This window comes from Tachyglossus aculeatus, chromosome 3 (genome assembly GCF_015852505.1).
Source record: "Tachyglossus aculeatus isolate mTacAcu1 chromosome 3, mTacAcu1.pri, whole genome shotgun sequence".
Classification (NCBI taxonomy): domain Eukaryota; kingdom Metazoa; phylum Chordata; class Mammalia; order Monotremata; family Tachyglossidae; genus Tachyglossus; species Tachyglossus aculeatus.
The window spans coordinates 57,802,919-57,824,973 of NC_052068.1; the positions used below are offsets into that span (position 1 = coordinate 57,802,919).

Here is a 22,055-nt window from a genome sequence, read left to right on the forward strand (position 1 = left end):
TTGGAGAAAAAGACTAGACTGTAAGCTGGTTGTGGATAAGGAATGTGTCTGTTTACTGTTGTATTGTACTCTCCCACGCACATGGGGCTCACAGTCTTCATCCCCATTTTACAGATGAGGTAACTGAGGCACAGAGAAGTGAAGTGATTTGCCCAAAGTCACTCAGCTGACAAGCAGCGGAGCCGGGATTTGAACCCATGACCTCTGACTCCAAAGCCCGGGCTCTTTCCACTGAGCCACGCTGCTTCTCTATATATAACACTCCAAATATACAATATACAAATATACAATGTAACACTCCAAGCCACCCCTAACTTCTACACAAATAACTCAAGAGCATGTCCTACTGGAAACTATTGCTCTCTTAATAATAATAATTAAGGTATTTGTTAAGCACTTACTCTGTGCCAGGCACTGTTCTAAGTGCTGGGGAGGTTACAAGGTGATCAAGTTGTCCCACGGGGGGCTGCGTGGCTCAGTGGAAATAGCGTGGGCTTTGGAGTCAGAGGTCATGGGTTCAAATCCCCGCTCTGCCAATTGCCAGCTGTGTGACTTTGGGCAAGTCACTTAACTTCTCTGTGCCTCAGTTACCTCATCTGTCAAACGGGCATGAAGACTGTGAGTCCTCTGTGGGACAACCTGATCACCTTGTAACCTCCCCAGTGCTTAGAACAGTGCTTTGCACATAGTAAGCACTTAATAAATGCTATCATTATTATTATTATTATTATTAATCACCATTTTACAGATGAGGCACCTGAGGCCCAGAGAAGTTAAGTGACTTGCCCAAAGTCACACAGCTGACAATTGGTGGAGCGGGGATTTGAACCCATGACCTCTGACTCCCAAGCCTGTGATCTTTCCTCTGAGCCACGCTGCTTCTCTAATTACCAATTCACCCCTCTCAGGATGGCCCCTGGAGAGTTTCCAGTACTCTTCCAATCTCGACTATGGAGTGGGGAGAGTCAAGCAGAGGCCTCGTAGAGAACCATTTCTTCCTGCTCATCATGCGGAAGGGAACAATGCTTACGTTCATTTATCTTTTCATCCACTGTCACACACTTGGATTGGATCTTATTGTGAGAAGGGCAATTTTTGGAACTCTAGGCCAGTTGCATATCTATTTCTTAACTGTATTATACATTCATCTCCACTATAATGCAGAAGTGATGTTCCTATAGAACCTTATATAAAAGAAAATTTTATGATACTAGTTATGCTCTGCCCAACACCAGGTACATTTGCAAAACTGTTTCTTCCGACACCACATAGTATCGTTGGAAGATCATTCCCTAATTTACAGTCATGTTCTAATCATACCATAATAATGATGATGGTATTTGTTAAGCGCTTTCTATGTGCCAGGAACTGTACTAAGCACTGGGGTGGATACCAGCAAATCGGGTTGGACACAGTTCCTGCTCCAGATGGGGCTGAGGGTCTCAATCCTTATTTTACAGGTGAGGTAACTTAGGCTCAGAGATGTGAAGTGACTTGCCCAAGGTCACACAGCAGACAAGTGGCAGAGCTGGGATGCTGACCTCCCAGCCTGAACCCATGACCTCTGACTCCAAAGCCTGGGCTCTTTCCACTGAGCCATGCTGCTTCTAGACTGAGCCCTTTGTTGGGTAAGGACCATCTCTGTATGTTGCCAACTTGACTTCCCAAGTTCTTAGTACAGTGCTCTGCACACAGTAAGCGCCAATAAATACAATTGAATGAATGAATGTCTCTTCCCCACTCAAGTCCATACTTCATTCTGCTGCCAGGATCATTTTTCTAGAAAAACGTTCAGGTCAGGTCACCCCTGCTCCTCAATTATCTCCGGTGTTTGCCCATCCACCTCCGTAGCAAACAAAAATTCCTCACCTTTGTTTTTAAAGTAGTCCATCATCTTGCCCCCTCCTATCTCACCTCGCTTCTCTCCTTCTACAACCCAGCCCACATATTTGGCTCCGCTAGTGCTAACCTTCTCACTGTGCCTCCATCTCACCTGTCTCATTGCCGACCCCGGGAACACATTCTGCCTCTGGCCTGGAACGCCTTCCCTCCTAAAATCCAGCAGACAACTACTCTTGCCCCACCTACAAAGCCTTATTGAAGGTATATCTCTCCTCCAAGAGGCCTTCCCAGACTAAGCCCAACTTTTCCTCATCTCCCACTCCCTTTTGTGTCTCTCTGACTTCGCTTTGCTCTTCCCCCCAATCAGTCCCACAGGACTTATGTACACATCTGTAACTTTATTTGTGTTGATGTCTGTCTCCCCTCTCTAGACTATAAGCTTGTTGTATCATCATCATCATCATCAATCGTATTTATTGAGCGCTTACTATGTGCAGAGCACTGTACTAAGCGCTTGGGAAGTACAAATTGGCAACACATAGAGACAGTCCCTACCCAACAGTGGGCTCACAGTCTAAAAGGGGGAGAGAGAGAACAAAACCAAACATACTAACAAAATAAAATAAATAGAATAGATATGTACAAATAAAATAAATAAATAGAGTAATAAATATGTACAAACATATATACATATATACAGGTGCTGTGGGGAAGGGAAGGAGGTAAGATGGGGGACGAGGGGGAGAGGAAGGAAGGGGCTCAGTCTGGGAAGGCCTCCTGGAGGAGGTGAGCTCTCAGCAGGGCCTGCCTGTTGTAGGCAGGGAGCCACTGTTTATTGTTGCATTGTACTTTCCCAAACGCTTAGTACAGTGCTCCGCACACAGTAAACACTCAATAAATGTGATTGAATGAATGGATGAATGAACAGCTATTTCATCTGTATTGTTTTTGGGGAACCACATACTTCTATACAGAAGAAAGAGCCAGTTTCCATGGTTTCCGTCTTTGAGTTGGATTTCTTAGAAAACATTTTGTAACTCCATGTTTATTGTGCGTTATAATTCATATTGCAATCTCAGTTTCCCTAAAACAAATGTGTTTTTAAATGTATTATTTGAACACTTCCTTGCATAGAAACAGACAATTGAAAAAGTACTACAAATCTGTATTTTAAAAGCCGGCTGTTTTAAAATTGAAGATAGATCTGTGATATGTGGGAAAATCATGCTTCTTTCTTTACCATACGTATCTGTTTTTATGTAAATAACAGAGATGAGGAGAAGAGAGAAAGAAATGGAGAGAAAAAGAGACAGAGGCAATTAAGTAAATATCTAGACTTGCACTTGGAAGCTGGGCTCTGCCTATTTGAGTTCCTGTTGATTCTTTCATTTTTTTTAATTTACATGTACTCTCCGAGAAACAACTGCATACAATAATTAAACAGAGCTGTTAATTCTGAATAAACTGAACTCTGGCTTACCCGCCTGAGATTTATCCACGTGGAGATTATCTGGATCAATTATTCAGAAATTTTTTTTCAAACTATTATAGCTAGTCACGATGTACAATTAAAAAATCTGTATAATAAATTAAAAAATTTGTACCCCAAAATATCAAACCCCAGTGTTCTGAAACTAGATTTAGTCTGTATCCATGTTTGGTGGTTTTTTCCCTAGATCACCTGAATCAAAGGTCCAACCAGGTAATTGAGTGTTTACTGTACTCTGTTTCGCACAATTAGTGTTTGTGTGTATGTACGTGTGTGCCGGCTTATCCCATGACACAGTTATATATGTTCCTTGAAAACAAAGCTGTTCTGTGGGTTATGTTTTCCCATAGGTGAGGGGCTCACAATTTAAGATGGAGAGAGAACAGGTATTTTATCTCTATTTTACAGATAGGAAACTGAGGCACAGAGAATTTAAGTGACATGACCAGTGTCACCTAATAGGTAAGTGGCAGAACCAGGATTAGAACCCAGGATCCATTCCAGAACCTCTGGCAAAATATACAGTTTTTTTATTTGTTATTTTTTTAACTATGTTAAGTGCTTCCCTTGTGCCAGGCACTATCCTAAGCACTGGGGTGGATACAAACTAATCAGGTTGGACACAGTCCATATCTCTCACATGGGGCTCTCAGTCTTAATCTCCATTTTACAGATAAGGTAACTAAGGTGCAAAGAAGTGACTTGTCCAAGGTCACCCAGTAGACAAGTGACAGAGCCGGCATTAGAACATAGGTCCTCTGACTCGCAGGCCTATGGTCCGCTAGGCAATGCTGCTTCCCCATGTAATACATAATCAATCAATCATGTTTACTGAGTGCTTACTGTGTGCTGAGCACTGTGCTAAGCACTTGGGAGAATCCACTACAGCAGAATTAGCCGATACTTTCTCTGCCCATAATGAGTTTACAGTCTAAAAGGGGAGACAGACACTAATTTGAATAAATAATTTATAAGATATAATTTACAATTTAAAAATATATAGACATGTAATATATACTTACATTATGCATCACTAAACTTTTGATTTCATCTTTGTAAAAATATATAGATATGTAATATATACTGTTACATTGTGCATCACTAAACTTTGATTTCATAAAGTCTCAACATTACCTAAACAAGAAGTGGTAGTAAGATTATGAATCTTTACAGAGTAGCGGCTCCGGAGGAAGGCAATGGTAAACCACTTCTGCATTTTTACCAAGAAAACTCAATGGATATACATACCAGAATGAGGAGAAAGTGGGATGTTCTGCAGAAAGGGAGTCCAGGAAGTCGTTATGAATCGGAAACAATTTGACAGCAGCTGACCGACTGGCAGAGTAGGGGAGGGAAGGGAGCATGTGTCTTTTCCCTGATCAGGAATCACCATCCTCTCTGGCTGCTAGGGACCTTGGAATCAGAATCAAGTACCCCCTGAAGCCAGTAATTCTTCTCTTGAAAGCATGATCCTACCCTAGGGGAAATAAAAAAAAAAGGGGGAGGGAATTTGCTCTTTCCTTCGGGGCTCCAATGCTGCTTCGTTGGACTGGAGAGTGTGTCTCAGCTGGATAATTTCATTATCAAGTTAGGAATTTTAGAAGGTTTGAGAAGGGATGTTTATGTTATTGATAGGATAGTGCCTGGGAAGACTGTCACTTGTCTCCTCTTCGTAGAGTAGTAATAATAATAATAGTGATAATAGTATTTGTAAGTGTTTACAATGTACTCAGTCCTGGGGTCAATAGACTGCAACTAGATTGGACACAGTTCCTGTCCCAAAAGGGGCTCACAATTTAAGATGGAGAGAGAACAGGTATCTTTAACAGGTATTTTATCTTTAACAGGTAAGTGGCAGAACCAGGATTAGAACCCAGGTCCTCTGGTTCCCAGACCTGGGCTCTTTCCACTAGATCATGCTACTTCTCTAAACCCAGGACTACGCTGACTAGTAGCTGGGTAGTCTTGCAATGCAGGATTTGCATGTCCTGGGTTACGAGAGAGGGAAAAGTGAGGGAGTTGAATAGGGTATCCATAGCAACAAGGATGGGTAACAGTGAGAACCATTACCATGCATGATTTCTCCGAGTGTTCTTTGCTGCCTATCAGGCACAATACTGCTTTTTTATGGTATTTAAGTGCTATCTGCCAATCAATCAATCAATCATATTTATTGAGTGCTTACTGTGTGCAGAGCACTGTACTAAGTGCTTGGGAAGTACAAGTTTGGCAACAGATAGAGATGGTCCCTACTCCTCTCTCCCTCGTCCCCCTCTCCATCCCCCTCATCTTACCTCCTACCCTTCCCCACAGCACCTGTATATATGTATATATTTTTGTATATATTTATTACTCTATTTTACCTGTACATATCTATTCTATTTATTTTATTTTGTTAGTATGTTTGGTTTTGTTCTCTGTCTCCCCCTTTTAGACTGTGAGCCCACTGTTGGGTAGGGACTGTCTCTATATGTTGCCAACTTGTACTTCCCAAGTGCTTAGTACAGTGCTCTGCACACAGTAAGCGCTCAATAAGTACGATTGATTGACTGAGTTCACAGTCTAGAAGGGGGAGACAGAGAACAAAACCAAACATGTTAACAAAATAAAATAGAATAGATATGTACTTTGTGCCACACAATGTACTAGGCGCTATTATAATTAGGTTGGACAGAGTCCTTGTCCCACATGAGGGTCACAGTCAATCACCATTTTGCAGCTGAGGCAACTGAGGCACAGAGTAGTTAAGTGACATGTCCAAGGTCCACAGCAGGTAAATGGTGGAGCTAGGAGTAGAACCCAGGTCCTTCTGATTCCCAGGCCCATGCTCTAACCATTAGGCAACACTGTTGGTTGGCTCATTGTTCTGCCCAGTAATGGCACTGTTATATCTTATTTAGAAAGTCAGCTTGGAACCTAAGTCAGTTTATATTAATCCACTGGCCAAAAAAGAGAAAATAAAGAACAACTTCCAAAGGTAGTTTCAAAAATTTTATTCACTTACATACTGTTTCTTTCCATTGAAAAATCTTTTCTTTGTGTTTGCATGGGGATTTATGGGCAAATTCATTCATTCATACATTCAATCGTATTTATTGAGTGCTTACTGTGTGCAGAGCACTGTACTAAGCGCGTGGGAAGAACAAGTCGGTGACAATAATTTCATCTTGTTTTGGGGGAAAACTGAGTCACCTGAATAAATTAGATTTGCCACCTTTCTGATTGCCACTTCAGAGAGCTCTGGCCTAAGCACTGTTTGGTGATTTTTTTGTAAATCACTGGTATTCACTGAGCCCTTATTGTGTGCAGAGAACTGTACTAAACACTTTGGGGAGTAGACTAGAGGAGAGTTGGTAGACACTTTCCCTGCCCACATCGGGCCATACTGTAAGAACATCCTATAATAATGATGGTATTTGTTAAGTGCTTACTATGTGTGAAGCACTGGTCTAAGCGCTGAGGGGGATAAAAGGTGATCAGGTTGTCCCATGTGGGGCTCACAAGTCTTAATCCCCATTTGAAAGATGAGATAACTAAAGCATAGAGAAGTGAAGTGACTTGCCCGAAGTCACACAGCTGACAAGTGGCAGAGCAGGGATTTGAACCCATGACCTCTGAATCCCAAGCCCGGGCTTTTTCCACTGAGCCATGCTGCTTCTCTAATGTCACATCCTATAATACCTACCACTTATCTTCTTTCGCTAGAAGGGAACCCTGATTTGATCGATCTCCTCTGGGCCCCCCAAAGCCCACTCCATTACCCAGCCAGGGATTATGGGACCTGGGAGCAGAAATCACCCCTCCAAATCAAGCAGCTGCAGGAAGGAGACAAGGATAAAAGAGATTAAAACTGTGAGCCCTATGTGGAACAGGGATTGTATCCAACCATATTAACTTGTATTTACCCCAGTGCTTAGTACTGTGCCTGGGACACCCTGAGTGCTTAACAAATATCATAAAAAACAAAACAGAAAACAAGAGATAGGGCACTCAGTTATTTTAACTCAGCTGAACCAGCTGCATTTACAGGCCTGGCTAATAAAAATAATTGTGGTGTTTGTTAAGCGCTTATTATTCATTCATTCATTCAGTGAGCGCTTACTGTGTGCACAGCACTGTACTAAGCGCTTGGAAAGTACAATTTGGCAACATAAAGAGACAGCCCCTACCCAACGAAGGGCTCACAGTCTAGAAGGGGCAGACAGGAAAACAAAACAAGAAGATGCAGGTGTTAATTCCATCAAAATAAATAAATAGTAAGGTTTTCAGCCAATGCTACTCTTTTTTCTATTGAGCTAAGTGGAACTATACTACCATTTGGCTTCATTTTTTTTTAATTCAGAGGACACCACTCACTTCCCATGCTAAGCACTGAAAATGGTCATTAGTTTTGAATAGCCCTAAATTGTGTAGACACGCAGTAAAAGTAAGGTGAATCTGGAGATTACAACTCAATTTTCATCAGTATTATGTGGCAAGCACTGTAGGAAGTACAGGTCCCACATGAAGAATGGGAATTGCATCCCCATTTTGCAAATGAGGGAACTGAGGCACAGAGAAGTGAAGTGACTAGCCCGAGGTCACACAGCAGGATTGTGGCAGGGACGGCTTTCGAACCCTCGCCCTCTAACTCCCAGGTCTGTGGTCTTTCCACTAGGCCATGCTGGCTAGATTACACTAGCTTAATGCTCAGACAGATCGTCATCACTCCTCTCCTCTCTGCAGCAGCAAAGGGAGTGAAGACTGGAAACTTACTGAAGGCAGGAAATGTGATTGCTAATTCTGTTGTACTGTACTCTCCCAAGTGCTTACTATAGTGCTCTGCACATTAAGCACTCGGTAAACACCATTGATTGATTGAAGAAGAGGATTTACAGCTGGTTGGTCATGCATTGCATGATAGGATGGGGAAATGGATGTTTTTTTAACGTGTGCTTTCTTTGTTAGTCAGCTCTCTAGTAATAAAGGGAAACCACTGTCCAAATCTCTGCAAACAACATTTTAAATAGTCTTGAAGATAGAGGTGTTACTCCCCAAGGTTAATTTTATGGTTGTCAAATTTTGGATTTTGACAGGATTTCTTTAATGAAGAAACTGGAGAATCTGCTCAAAAACCAATTTATTGTTAAGGACACCTCCCTTAGCATTTTGCTCAGATCACTGTACAAATTCACATAAAATAGTACGTTACCTTTGTTGTCAAACAATTAATGTGCATTCAAAACCCAACAAAACCAGAATTCAAATCTGAAAGTGGGAGCTACTGATACAAATCCAGTGACACTTTCACTTTTTTTAAAAAAGAAGTATCTGGTAGGAAATTAGCTTTTCAGACAACTTTTTTTGTTTCCTATTTTGCTACACAGGTGAAAATGAAGGTCATTTTTTTTTTCGCCCTCATGATCTGATTAGGATTTCTCCTCCACTGCACAGAAGGAACAGCTATTGCTGTTTGCTGGGATGGTCAAATTCATTTTCGACATTCTAAATCGGCAACTCCGGAGTGCAGCATCCTTGTCTGTTTGAAATTGCAGTCTGAGCCAGAGGCAGGAAGAAGAGAGGTGAGGACTTCTGAGTCTTATTAATGAACCTCTCCACGATGTTGATGCTGAACAGAGACCATTAGAAAGGAGTTCTGGAGACCGAACTTTTACGGCGCTAAGTAGAATTTTGTCAAAAATAAAGGTTGATTGCTCAGTGGCTTTTGTGCATTCATCTTTGGTAAGATTTCAATAAGTCGATGCAAACTCAGGACTAATGAAGAAAGCAGTCACTACAGCAGAGAGTTAGTCATTATCATAGATGCAACCTGAAACAAAGAAAAAAAAAACCCACATTTTAACAAAGGCTCTATACAAATACATTCAGATGAAGTGACGTTTTATGATTAGATGCAGCTGAATTTAGAGTTAATTTGAATTAACTCCGGCTTCACTGTTTAATTTGTTTCCAATAAAATAAGAAAATAGAGAAAGTATTGTCTGTAAACTCCTCATATTCAGGGACCATGCCTTTTCCTTTTATTGTATTCCCCTAAGAGCTGAGGATGGGGTTTTGTACCCAGTAGGCACTCAAATAGCATTTAGCTGAGCTAGGAGGTACCACGAAATCCCAGTCTACTTGAATCCTCCCCCATTCCCTCAATCACTATCTCCTAAATAGTTACATGTTCAGTCGTATTCATTCATTCAATCATATTTATTGAGCATTTACTGTGTGCAGGGCACTGTACTAAGCACCTGGGAAGTAAAAGTTGGCAACATATAGAGATGGTCCCTACCCAACAACAGGTTCACATTCTAGAAGGGGGGAGACGGACAACAAAACAAAACATGTGGACAGGTGTCAAGTCATCAGAATAGGTAGAAATAAAGCTAGATGCACATCATTAACAAAATAAATAGAATAGTAAATATGTACAAGTAAAATAGAGTAATAAATCTGTACATATATATCTATATATCTATATATATATGCAGGTGCTGTGGGGAGGAAGTCTTAGCATTTTCCTTTTCTGAATTTGCCTGATTCATTCACTCAATCATGCCAATTGTCAGCTGTGTGACTTTGGGCAAGTCGCTTAACTTCTCTGTGCCTCAGTTACCTCATCTGTAAAATGGGGATTAGGACTGTGAGCCCCCCATGGGGCAACCTGATCACCTTGTAACCTCCCCAGTGCTTAGAACAGTGTTTAACTTATAGTAAGCGCTTAACACCAAAATTATTATTATTATTTATTGAGTGCCTGTGTGCAAAGCACTGTACTAAGAACTTGTGAGAGTACAATATAACAACAGACACATTCCCTGCCCACAATGAGCTCCTTTTGCACCTCACTTAGCACAGTAATAATAATAATAATAATAATAATAATAATAATGGTGTTTGTTAGCGCTTACTTTCTGCCAGGCACTGTACTAAGTGCTGGGGAGGATACAAGCAGATGGGGTTGGATACAGCCCCTGTCCCACATTGGGCTCACAGTCTTAATCACCATTTTTCAGATGAGGTAACTGAGGCCCAGAGAAGTGAAGTGACTTACTCAAAGTCACACAGCAGACAAGTGGTAGAGCTGGGATTTGAACCCAGGTCTTTCTGATTCCCAGGACTGTGCACTATCATTAGGATTCTATCAAATAGTAGTAATCAATAAGCACTGTGATTGTTACTTCAAACAAAGAGCTATGTGTTCGAAATTCAGGATTAATTAAGCAAGCTAAATGGTAGGATGGGCAAAATAATTTTTTTTCTTCTATGTGTATGTGTACATATAATTTATCTTTGGGTATTTTTATAAATAAAAAGCATACCATCAGCAATGTCATCATAGATTTCTCCATCACTGTAAATATAGAAAAAAATAGATTATTTTAATATAAAGAAAATAATTTCTTTATCCTAACGACAAGTATAAATAAAATGTAATTTAGATTTTCACTTAAAACCCACAATATATAATTTATGAATTGACATGTGCCAGGACTGCTCATATTAAGAACTTAAAAAATTTTCCTTTCATTTTTATGATTAACAATTTTTATTTTTCCATTTCTTTAGAACCTTTTAATTAACAATATAATAATTTAATTCACTGCTCTCAAGCAATAGTCAAACAGTAAAGTTTCTAGAGGAAAACAATTCCTTACTTGTCTGCCAAACAGCTTCTCAGGACATAACCATCTACAAAATCAAAGGAAATATGGAAAAGTAAGCTTTTGATAATGATTGAATTATGATTACTCATTATGACTCTAAATCATTAGAATAAATGTCGATATGATTTCCACTCCCTCCCAAATGAGACAGGCAATAGTGTAAGGTCTTTTAAATTTTAATTCAGTCCTCCAAGGTGCAAGCCATACAGCTTGCTTCCCCATATAACAACAATAATGGTATTTGTTAAGCACTTGTGTGTCAAGTACTGTTTTAAGTACTGGGATAGATATAAGGTTATCAAAAGTTGTTCCACGTGGGGCTCACAGTCTTAATCCCCAGTTTACAGACGAGGGAACTGAGGCACAGAGAAGTTAAGTGACTTGCCCAAAGTCACACAGCTGACAGCTCACCTCAAAAGATCCTCAGCTAAGGTTACTAGTGGCTTTTTGGCCAGGAGCGTAGTCGATAAAGTAGACATTGGACTTGGAATAAGACTTGAATTCAGTAAAACTAAGCCAATATGTCGATTTCTTTAGCAAGACTGACTTTTGTGGTATTCAGTTATGCTTAACAAATCTTTAGGAATTCCCAGCTCTGCTTTTAATTTGGAACAATTTCATTACGTGAGATCATCACTATTCAGCTGTTATAGCTATCCAGCTTCTTCACCTCTAGACTGTACACTCACTTTGGGCAGAGAACATATTTACCAACTCTGTCATATTGTACTCTCTCCCACGCACTTAGTACAGTGCTCTGCACAAAGTAACCACTCAATAGATACCACCGATTGACTGATTTATCTCTGCCTTTTGGAATAATGAGGTCGCATAGTTCCACATAAGAACAGGGATTGATTTAAAAAAAAAATAAGGTGAGATCCTGGAGCAAATAAGCAGATATGAATACAAAGGGAATTAAATGTATTAACCACATAAAGTAGTATGTGTTGCTGATTAATCATGAAAAGGAAACAATTCCTCTGAACTGTAAATTCGTTGTGAGCAAGGAATGTGTCTCCCAACTCTGTTGAATTGCAATTCTCCCAAGCATTTAGTACTAACCCAATAAGCACTCAATAAATACCACTGATTAAATTATTGACGTTAAAAAGAATCCCAGAGTTACAGAGCGATGCTTAGAAGAACAAAGAATGCCTTTCAGCTCCAAACTTCCTTAGCAAAAAATATGCTCCTGGAATATTTCCTACCATCAGGGTTCCCATTTTTTTTTAAAAGAAATTGGACTGAAATATTATGTTTCCCTAGGCTTTGCACAGTTACCCATTTATCATTTGCTAAAGAAAAGAAATAAACAAAAGTTCAAAAACAGCACAGCAAATAGCAGCAATATTTTACCAGTAGCAGAAAAACTAGGTGCAAATCATTTTATGATGTTCTTTAAATTTAGTTAAAATCAGGAAGCTGTAGGTTTATTGTCATGAGAACATTAACTGATGTCTGGGGCTGGGTGATCTTTAAGAGTATAGTGTAGTTTTCAAGTTGGTAGGATTCCCTCAAATCTGGCAATGCATAACAAATTACAATATTTACGGTTAGATGACCTCCCTGCTGGCAGATTAAACTCTATTTGCTTATCCTATCAAGTAAATTTACAATTTACAAGTACCTTTACAATAAGTAAACTTGGTAAATTTGCTTTGGATGGGCCCTAATTCATTCAATTGTATTTATTGAGCGCTTAATGTATGCAGAGCACTGAATCTAAGGGCTTGGAAAGTACAATTCAGCAATAAAGAGACACAATCCCTGCCCACAATGGACATCAACCACAGCAAAGTGCTGTATGTGGAAGGGATTGAGTCTTGCACCAAAATCAGCTTTAACCTCTTTTCTGAAGTGAACAATGATAAGCTATTTTCTTTTAAATTTCAGATGAGGAAAGCTACTGTAGTTCGTCAGCTATCCACTTTCATTTAGAAACTCGTTCAGGTTCAGTGTTTCACTTTACTATAAGTTTCCACTGCATATTGTATAACCCTAATCCCTTAACAAAACGATAAAGACCCCTTCTTCTTTAAACCTGTCAAACGGATAGGTCCAACTTGAAGTTGATATGAGGAGATATGAGAAACAAGTCACAAGCATGATTCTGGTTTTAGAACAATGATATGGATCAGAATGTATTTCTATTTTTATAAACTGAGCAACAGTTCTTAAATTTGTCTTTGTCCCCAGAGGTTACTAATTTATACCTACAGCTACACATTTTGGTCTGGGCTATTACTTAATCCTTCAAGGAGAGAGATAAATGATAGTTCACAATAAAGACCTCAAACAGCAAATTTAAGGCTATTTTTGATACTTATTTTGTAGCCATCTCTAACTCTAATTTCAATTCTTTAATTCCTCAATTTATAGGAAAGCCACACCATACTGGAATGAAACATTAATGATTTTTAAACGTGAACATGATCTTGGTTTTTGCAAATCTCTTTGCAATCAATTGTTTATGAGAAGACGAGGCCACTCAGCTTTTCAACTGATACTCAAGTGCTTACTACAATCCCTCAATGGTATTTGAGTGTTTAACTCTCTGCAGAGCACTGCACCAAGCATTTGGGAGATTAAAATCTCTCTGTGGGCAGGGAGTGTGTCTGTTATATTGTTGTGTTGTACATCTTCCAAGAGCTTTGTAGAGTGTTCTATATGCAATAACACTCAATAAATACCATTGATTGATGCAACAGAACACAGTGGGTAGACACGTTCCCTGCCCATAATGAGATTATGGTCTAGAGGACGGTTCCCTCGTTCCCTTCCCCACAGCACCTGTATATATGTATATATGGTTGTACATATTTATTACTCTATTTATTTATTTATTTATTTTACTTGTACATTTCTATCCTATTTATTTTATTTTGTTGGTACGTTTGGTTTTGTTCTCTGTCTCCCCCTTTTAGACTGTGAGCCCACTGTTGGGTAGGGGCTGTCTCTATGTGTTGCCAATTTGTACTTCCCAAGCGCTTAGTACAGTGCTCTGCACATAGTAAGCGCTCAATACGATTGATTGATTGATTCTTTGCACAAAATAAGTGCCCAATAAATACCATGATTGATTAATTTATGGATATCCTGTATTTTGAAGAACAAAGCCAATCAGATTCCCAAACACCTCATGCACAACCCTCCCCCCAACTTTTTAATGTTATTTAAGCACTTACTATGTACCAGGCACTGTACTAAGTGCTGGGGAAGCAACGTGCCCTACTGGATGAAGCACAGAACTGGGAGTCAGAAGGACCTGGGTTTTCAACCCCACTCTACCACTGGTCTACTGCGTGACCTTGGGCAAGTCACTTCACTTCTCTGTGCCCAGTTACCTCATCTGTAAAATGGGGATTAAGACTGGGAGCCTCATGTGGGACCAAGACTGTGTCCAACCTGAATAATTTGTATTTACCTCAGTGCTTAAAACAGTGCTTGACACATTGTAAGCACTTAAATACCATTATTATTATTACAAAATCATCAGGTTGGACACAGTCCATTTTCCACATGGGACTCTCAGTCTTAATCCCCATTTTACAAATTAGGCAACTGAGGTCCAGAGACGTGAAGTTCACTCATTCATTCAGTCAGTCAGTCAATCGTGTTTATTGAGCGCTTACTGTGTGCAGAGCACTGTACTAAGCGCTTGGGAAGTACAAGTCGGCAACATATAGAGACGGTCCCTACCCAACAACGGGCTCATAGTCTAGAAGGGGGAGACAGACAACAAAACAAAACATGGGGACAGGTGTCAAAGTCATCAGAACAAATAGAATTAAAGTCTTATGCACATCATTAACAAAATAAATAGAGCAGTAAATATGTACAAATAAAATAGAGTAATAAATGAAGTGACTTGGCCAAGATCACACAGCAGATGAGTGGTGGAGCCAGAATTGGAACTCAGGTCCTTACGACTTCCAGGCCCTTGCTCTACCCACTAGGCAACACTGCTTCTCAGAATTCCAAGAAGCACAGTAAAATGGTGGTGTCTGGCACTTTATTTTAGTATAAATCTCTAGCACCAGGCATTGTCGTTTGGATTAATTGATCCTTTGTGGGGCACCCTTCACCCAGCAGGAAGGCTTAATGTGATCAGGATCTGGCTGCATCTGCCTTCTATAGCAAGGAAGGTGTTGATTACTTTGGGATCCTCTGCTAAAACCCTTCAGGACAGTAGCAGAACTGTCTTGGGCACCATAGTATGTAAAAAACAAAGTGCCTTGCTAATAATAATGACGATATTTGTTAAACACTTACTATATGCCCAGCACTGTTCTAAGCACTGGTGTATATACAAGTTAATCAGGTTGTCCCATGTGGGGCTCACAGTCTTAATCCCCATTTTAAACATGAGGTAGCTGAAGCACAGAGAATAATAATAATAATAATGGCATCTAATAAGCACTTACTATGTGCAAAGCATTGTTCTAAGTGCTGGGGAGGTTACAAGTTGATTAGGTTGTCCGGTGGGGGGCTCAAAGTCTGAATCCCCATTTGACAGATGAGGGAACTGAGGCATAGAGAAGTGAAGTGACTTGCCCAAAGTCTCACAGCTGACAATTGGCGGAGCCGGGATTGGAACCCATGACCTCTGACTCCAAAGCCTGGACTCTTTCCACTGAGCCATGCTGTTTCTCCAGCCACGCTGTGACTTGCCCAAGGTCACACATCAGAAGAGTGGAGGAGACGGGATTGGAACCCACGACTTCTGATTCCCTTGCCCGTGCTCTTTCCAGTATGCAATGCTGCTTCTCTAATCTGATCCCTAAACAATCTGCCCCTCTGTGGGACTAAAGAAAATCCCCCTCCTAGGTAAATAATAGTATTAAGTGCTTAGTACAGTACTCTGCACAGAGTAAATTCTCAATAAATATGATGGAATAATAATGATGGTATTTGTTAAGCACGTACTATGTGCCAAGCACTATTCTAAGTGCTGAGCACTGTTCTAAGCCCTGAATACTGTTCTATTAATTATTATGGTATTTGTTAAGCACTTACTATGTGCCAAGCACTGTTCTAAGCACTGGGATAGATACAGGGTAATAAGGTTGTCCCATGTGGGGCTCACATTGGGGCTCATCTGTAATCCCCATTTGACATTTGAGGTAATTGAGGCACAGAGAAGCTAAGTGACTTGCCCAAGGTCACACAGCAGAGAGGTGGCAGAGCTGGGATTAGAACCCATATCCTTTGACTCCCAAGCCTGTGTTCTTTTCACTAAGCCATGCTGCTTCTCGCACTAAGCACTTCTCATTCTAAGCACTAGTCCCTGAATGTTAATCTGAATTATTAACTAATGGATGTCTTCCAAACTCCAGGCATGTTGGAAAATGAAGCTTTCTACAAAGTGATTGATTTAGGGTTGGCCCTATATATACATTCATCGAGTGTGTGTGTGTGTGTGTGTGTGTGTGTGTGTGTGTGTGTGTATAGGTGCATATATACATACATACACATATCTATATATACATATATAGATATATGTATACACACACCACTCCTTGGAGATGTCAGCATGGCCTAGTGGAAAGAGGATGGGCCTAGGAGTTACAGGTCCTGGGTTCTAATCCCATTTCTGCTACTTGTCTGCTACGTGATCTTGGGCAAGATACTTGACTTTTCTGTGCCCCAGTTTCCTAATCTGTAAAATGGGGATTAAGTCCTCCTCCCTCCTACTCAGGCTGTGAACCCTGTGTGGGGCAGGGACTATGTCCAATGTGATGATCTTGTTTCAATCCCAGCACTCAGTACAGTGCTTGGCACAAAGTGCTGAACAGTTACCAGTAATAATGCTATTGCGGTGACATTACCTACCCACCTAATTAATGAACATTAATTGGGGCTAATTATTCTTAGCTGCAATGAGATGAAAGACATCTCCTGGTGAGGAAAGTCATTGGAATACTTTGAAGTTGGATGTGAATCTTGAATAGAGATTGATGATTCATTTTAATTCAGTTTCTAGAACAGCAATTTTAACAGTTTGAATCTGCTCAGTATAGGCTGTAGCCCTACTCATTCTGACACCTATGTGAAAATCGGGTTTGAATGTTGCTTATAAGAGCTTGGATTATTCATGTTTCTCAGACTATTTCCCATGAAAAAAGACGCAAACTCTTGACCAGTCCCCCAGCTGAGTAAATAGCTTCGGGTATTCACCATCTGCAGAAAATATCTGATTCTATACCAAAGTCAACTTAATTGCCAGCTAACATGATGATTTTTCTACATAAGGACATCCTGAAATCAACCACTAAAGGATTTCTGAACAGTTGTGCTGATGGCTTTTATAAGTCTTGGAATGCACTTATTGCTATTTTTTCCATCCTCTCAGGAACATCTTCCTGGTCATTTATTTGGAGTTTTTGCAGGAACTCAGCAGTGCTTCTGGAAAGTATAAATATCAGGGCCCTAACTAAGTGCACCTTCAGAGATAATCAAAAGTAAAATAACAGCTTATCAGAGATGAATTTGGTACGTGGATAAATATTGACTGACACATTGCCTCTCCAAAAATAATACAGAGCAATTGCTCTTGGCTTAGAAATGCAAAGATTGACTGTTTCTTTCCATGGGCTCGCCTATCTCCTTTGCAAGAACAATTTCATTTCACAGATGGTACAAATGTTTTAGATAGAACACGGGCCTGAGAATCAGAAGGACTTGGGTCAGAGTGGTGTAATGGCTAGAGCCCGGGCCTGGGAGAAGGTCATAGGTTCTAATTCCAGCTCTGCCACTTGTCTTCTGTGTGGCCTTGGGCAAGCCATTTCATTTCTCTGTGCCTCAGTTACCTCATCTGTAAAACAGGAATGAAGAATGTGAGCCCTCTGTGGGACATGGACTGTGTCCAACTGGATTTGCTTGGATCCACTACAGTGCCTGGCATGTAGTAAGTGCTCAACAAATACCATAATAATAATAATAATGATTATTATTATTAATCCAGGCTCCTCCATATGTCTTCTGTGTGATCTTGGGCAAGTCACTTCAATTCTCTGGGCCTTAGTTCCCTTATCTGCAAAATGGGGATTAAGACTGTGAGCCCCATATGGGACAGGGAATGTGTCCAACCTGATTATCTTGTATCTACCCCAGAGCTTAGTACAGTGCCTGGCACAGAGTAAACGCTTAACAAATACCACAATTATGATCAGTACTATTATGTCTAAGAGCAATTTATCTTTGGATCTAAATAATCATGGTTTGAAGCACTCCAATTGAAGGACGATCATGGTTTCAGTTTTTATACCTTTCTATATACTCTCGGATATTATTTGCAATCGTATTGAATTCAGAAAAATCAGAAAGATCAGAGATTTGATTTGTGAAGAATTATGGATTTTTCAAGGCCACACATTGAAGGGGATGTGATGTGGGGTTATTTCTTTTCCAGAAGGAGCATTGCAATTTTGTCCTCATCAGATGCAAAGTTCCTTCTTAGTGGCTCCTGGGACACTTTTTATAGAGTTGTGACATTTAATAAGGTAAGGTTTTTGTTGCTTAGTGTTACTTTGAAAACCTGCTGAGAACTCAAAGATGCAATTCATGACAATTTCTTAATTTCAATGTCATCCATTTCTACATAACTTTCATTCTACAGCTCCTAGTAATAAATCTGGTTTTGAATAGCAAACAAATTTACTTTTGCTCACATACGAATATGCCTAATGTGGATTTGAGTGGGACACATCAACAAAAATGAACATCACCTCAGTGATCAGAATACTACTACATGAAGCTGGTCTTACTAAAATCTGGGTAGTCACAGGCCTAGGGCAGTGGCGATTTCCTCAGAATAACTAGTCAATGCGCCACCACACCAAGAAAGCTGTGCGACTCCAGGACCCATGGGAAAAGTTTGCTGAGGGAAGATGGGACCAGAAATATGCACTAATGAACATTTAAGCCTCTCCTCAAATCTGACTGTCAACTACTCACCCCCCTTCAAACCCTTATTGAAGGCACATCTCCTCCAAGACGTCTTCCCCGACTAGGGCCCCTTTCCTCTTCTCCCACTCCCTTCTGCATCACCCTGACTAGCTCCCTTGGTTCTTCCCCCGTCCCAGGCCCACAGCTCTTGTGTACATATCTGTCATTTATTTATTTGTATTGTGTCTGTCTCCCTCCCTCTAGACTGTAAACTCATTGTGGGCAGGGAATGTGTCTGTTTATTGTTGTACTGTACTCTTCCAAGCACTTAGTACAGTGCTCTGCCCACAGTAAGCGCTCAATAAATATGATTGAATGATTGCCTTTTCGGTTTCTCTCCCTCAGACCTTGTAGAGACATTCTTTATCTCTTACCTTTTTGTGTTTAATGGTATTTGTTGAGCGCTTAATCTGTTCCAGGCACTGTACTAAGTACTGAGGTAGATACAAGCTAATCGGGTTGGACACAGTCCATGTTCCACATGGGTCTCACGTACTTAATCTCCATTTTAAGATGAGGTAACTGAGGCACAGAGAAGTGAAGTGACTTGCCCGAAGTCACACAACAGACAAGTGGAAGAGCCGGAATTAGAACCCGGTTCCTTTTGGCTCCCAGGCCCAGGCACTATCCACTAGGCAACACTTTTTTACCTGTTGCTCAGCTTCTAGCTGAAACTGACCACATGCATAAAAAGGTGATGATCAATTAAAAGTTGACTTAAGAGAAAAACATGGCTTCTTTATCAACCCTGGGAAGGATTTTAGGAAATACTTACAATTCTACTTATTTTTTCAAAATGTCATCCTGTGTTCTCATTAGTCACTGGAGATTCCTGACTGGGAGTGAATGACTCTGGGGTCACAAATTGTTGGAATTAACAATGGATGAAGTTTTAAACATTACTTTTCAAATTGGAACATTCATATCCCTCCACCTTCATGGGGATGGTGGTTGCATGGCTGGAAATCAGGATTTTTTTCAACACTGAACTATCTAGCCACTTTAATAATAATAATTATGGCACTTAAGCACTTACTCTGTGCCAAACACTGTACTGGGGTAGATACAAGTTAATCAGGTTGGACACAGTCCCTGTCCCACAGGGGGCTCACACTCTTAATCCCCATTTTACAGATGAGATAACTGAGGTCCAGAGAAATGAAGTGACTTGCCCAAGGTCACACAGTAGACAAGTTGTGGATCCAGGATTAGAACCCAGGTCCTGTTGACTTCCAGGCTGGTGTTCTATCCACTAGGCCATGCTGCTTCTCTATAGGGATTAGCCAAAAAGTCTTATGGGGGGCCGGAAGAGAAGAGGAAAAATGAGTTAACTTCTGCATATTCTCCAAGTAAAATATTATAAGAGGCTATGATGACAAGCTGCCAGCTCCAGTTACATTTCTTTCCCAAATTTAGATTTTTCAGGTAAAGAATCAGAATCTTTTAATTAGGAGATATGAGAATAAAATAAACTTGCTGTGTGTCTTTCTTTAAATTCTATCTTCTTGCCTAAAAGGGTGCACTTAGGTTACAGCCATAAATGAAAACATACATGTATTTTATGCAACCTATAGCAACATATACTTTAATAACCTCCTAAACAGACTGCATAGTGGTATTTAAGTGCTTATCCGCGTGGCTCAGTGGAAAAAGCACGGGCTTTGGAGTCAGAGGTCATAGGTTCAAATCCCGGCTCCACCACTTGTCAGCTGTGTGACTTTGGGCAAGTCACTTAACTTCTCTGGGCCTCAGTTACCTCATCTGTAAAATGGGAATTGAGACTGTGAGCCCCCCGTGGGACAACCTGATCACCTTGTAACTTCCCCAGTGCTTAGAACAGTGCTTTGCACATGGTAAGCACTTAATAAATGCCATTATTATTATTATTATTATATTCATTCATTTATTAAATTGTGTTTATTAAGTGCTTACTTTGGGCAGAGCACTGTATTAAGTTCTTGGAAAGTACAACTCAGCAACAGATAGAGACAATCCCTACCCAACAATGGGTTCACAATCCAGAATGGGGAGACAGGCAACAAAACAAAACATGCTGTGACTTGCCCAAGGTCACACAGCAGGCAAGCGGTGGAGCCCGGATTAGACAGGAGGACCTTCCGACACCCAGGCCTGTGCTCCATCTACTTGGCCATGCTGCTTCTCGTGGCTTTGGTATTGCTCTCTTCCCTAGTCTGATCGTCTGGCCTACTGAACTGTAATTCAGGTTTCTGGCTCTGGTGCATTATCAGCCTCAGACATGGAAAATTCAATACCTCCCACTCCTTACTCCACAACGAGTTATGAATTACAGCATAGTGTGTTCAGTCTAGGATGCATACTGATGACAGCCCAAGTTATTTTGGTGAAATAAATGGGACATTTCCACGCGACAAGTGCTAACATTAAAAAACACTGAGGACGAGGCACGGACATCTTTATTCTATTCCAATGAGCTATTAATATTTCACCTAATTATTGTACTGTGTTATACATACAGTACAACTGGACTCAGTATTGTACTCTCCCAAGTGCTTTGTACAGTGCTTTGCACATAGTAAGCTCTCCATAACTAATCCTCCTCGACCTCTCAGCTGCCTTCGACACTGTGGACCACCCACTTCTCCTCAACACGCTATCCAACCTTGGCTTCACAGACTCCGTCCTCTCCTAGTTCTCCTCTTATCTCTCCGGTCGTTCATTCTCAGTCTCTTTTGCAGGCTCCTCCTCCCCCTCCCATCCCCTTACTGTGGGGGTTCCCCAAGGTTCAGTGTTTGGTCCCCTTTTGTTCTCGATCTACACTCACTCCCTTGGTGACCTCATTCGCTCCCACGGCTTCAACTATCATCTCTACGCTGATGACACCCAAATCTACATCTCTGCCCCTGTTCTCTCCTCCTCCCTCCAGGCTCGCATCTCCTCCTGCCTTCAGGACATCTCCATCTGGATGTCTGCCCGCCACCTAAAACTCAACATGTCCAAGACTGAACTCCTTGTCTTCCCTCCCAAACCCTGCCCTCTCCCTTACTTTCCCATCACTGTTGACAGCACTACCATCCTTCCCGTCTCACAAGCCCGCAACCTTGGTGTCATCCTCGACTCCGCTCTCTCATCCACCCCAC

General features: G+C 40.8%; 1 protein-coding gene across 1 annotated transcript in view; it reads right to left on the reverse strand.

Annotated features, from left to right (window-relative positions):
- Positions 1–8,784: 8,784 nt before the first annotated feature.
- FYB1 (FYN binding protein 1) overlaps positions 8,785–22,055 on the reverse strand; it is a 133,755-nt gene continuing 120,484 nt past the window's right edge. Inside the window, exons 17-19 of the mRNA XM_038743791.1 lie at positions 10,978–11,011; positions 10,642–10,673; positions 8,785–9,140 (exon numbers count right to left, since the gene is read on the reverse strand). Of these exons, the coding sequence (XP_038599719.1) occupies positions 9,118–9,140; positions 10,642–10,673; positions 10,978–11,011 (89 nt within the window). The 3' untranslated portion in view covers positions 8,785–9,117. The remainder of the gene's footprint in view (positions 9,141–10,641; positions 10,674–10,977; positions 11,012–22,055) is intronic.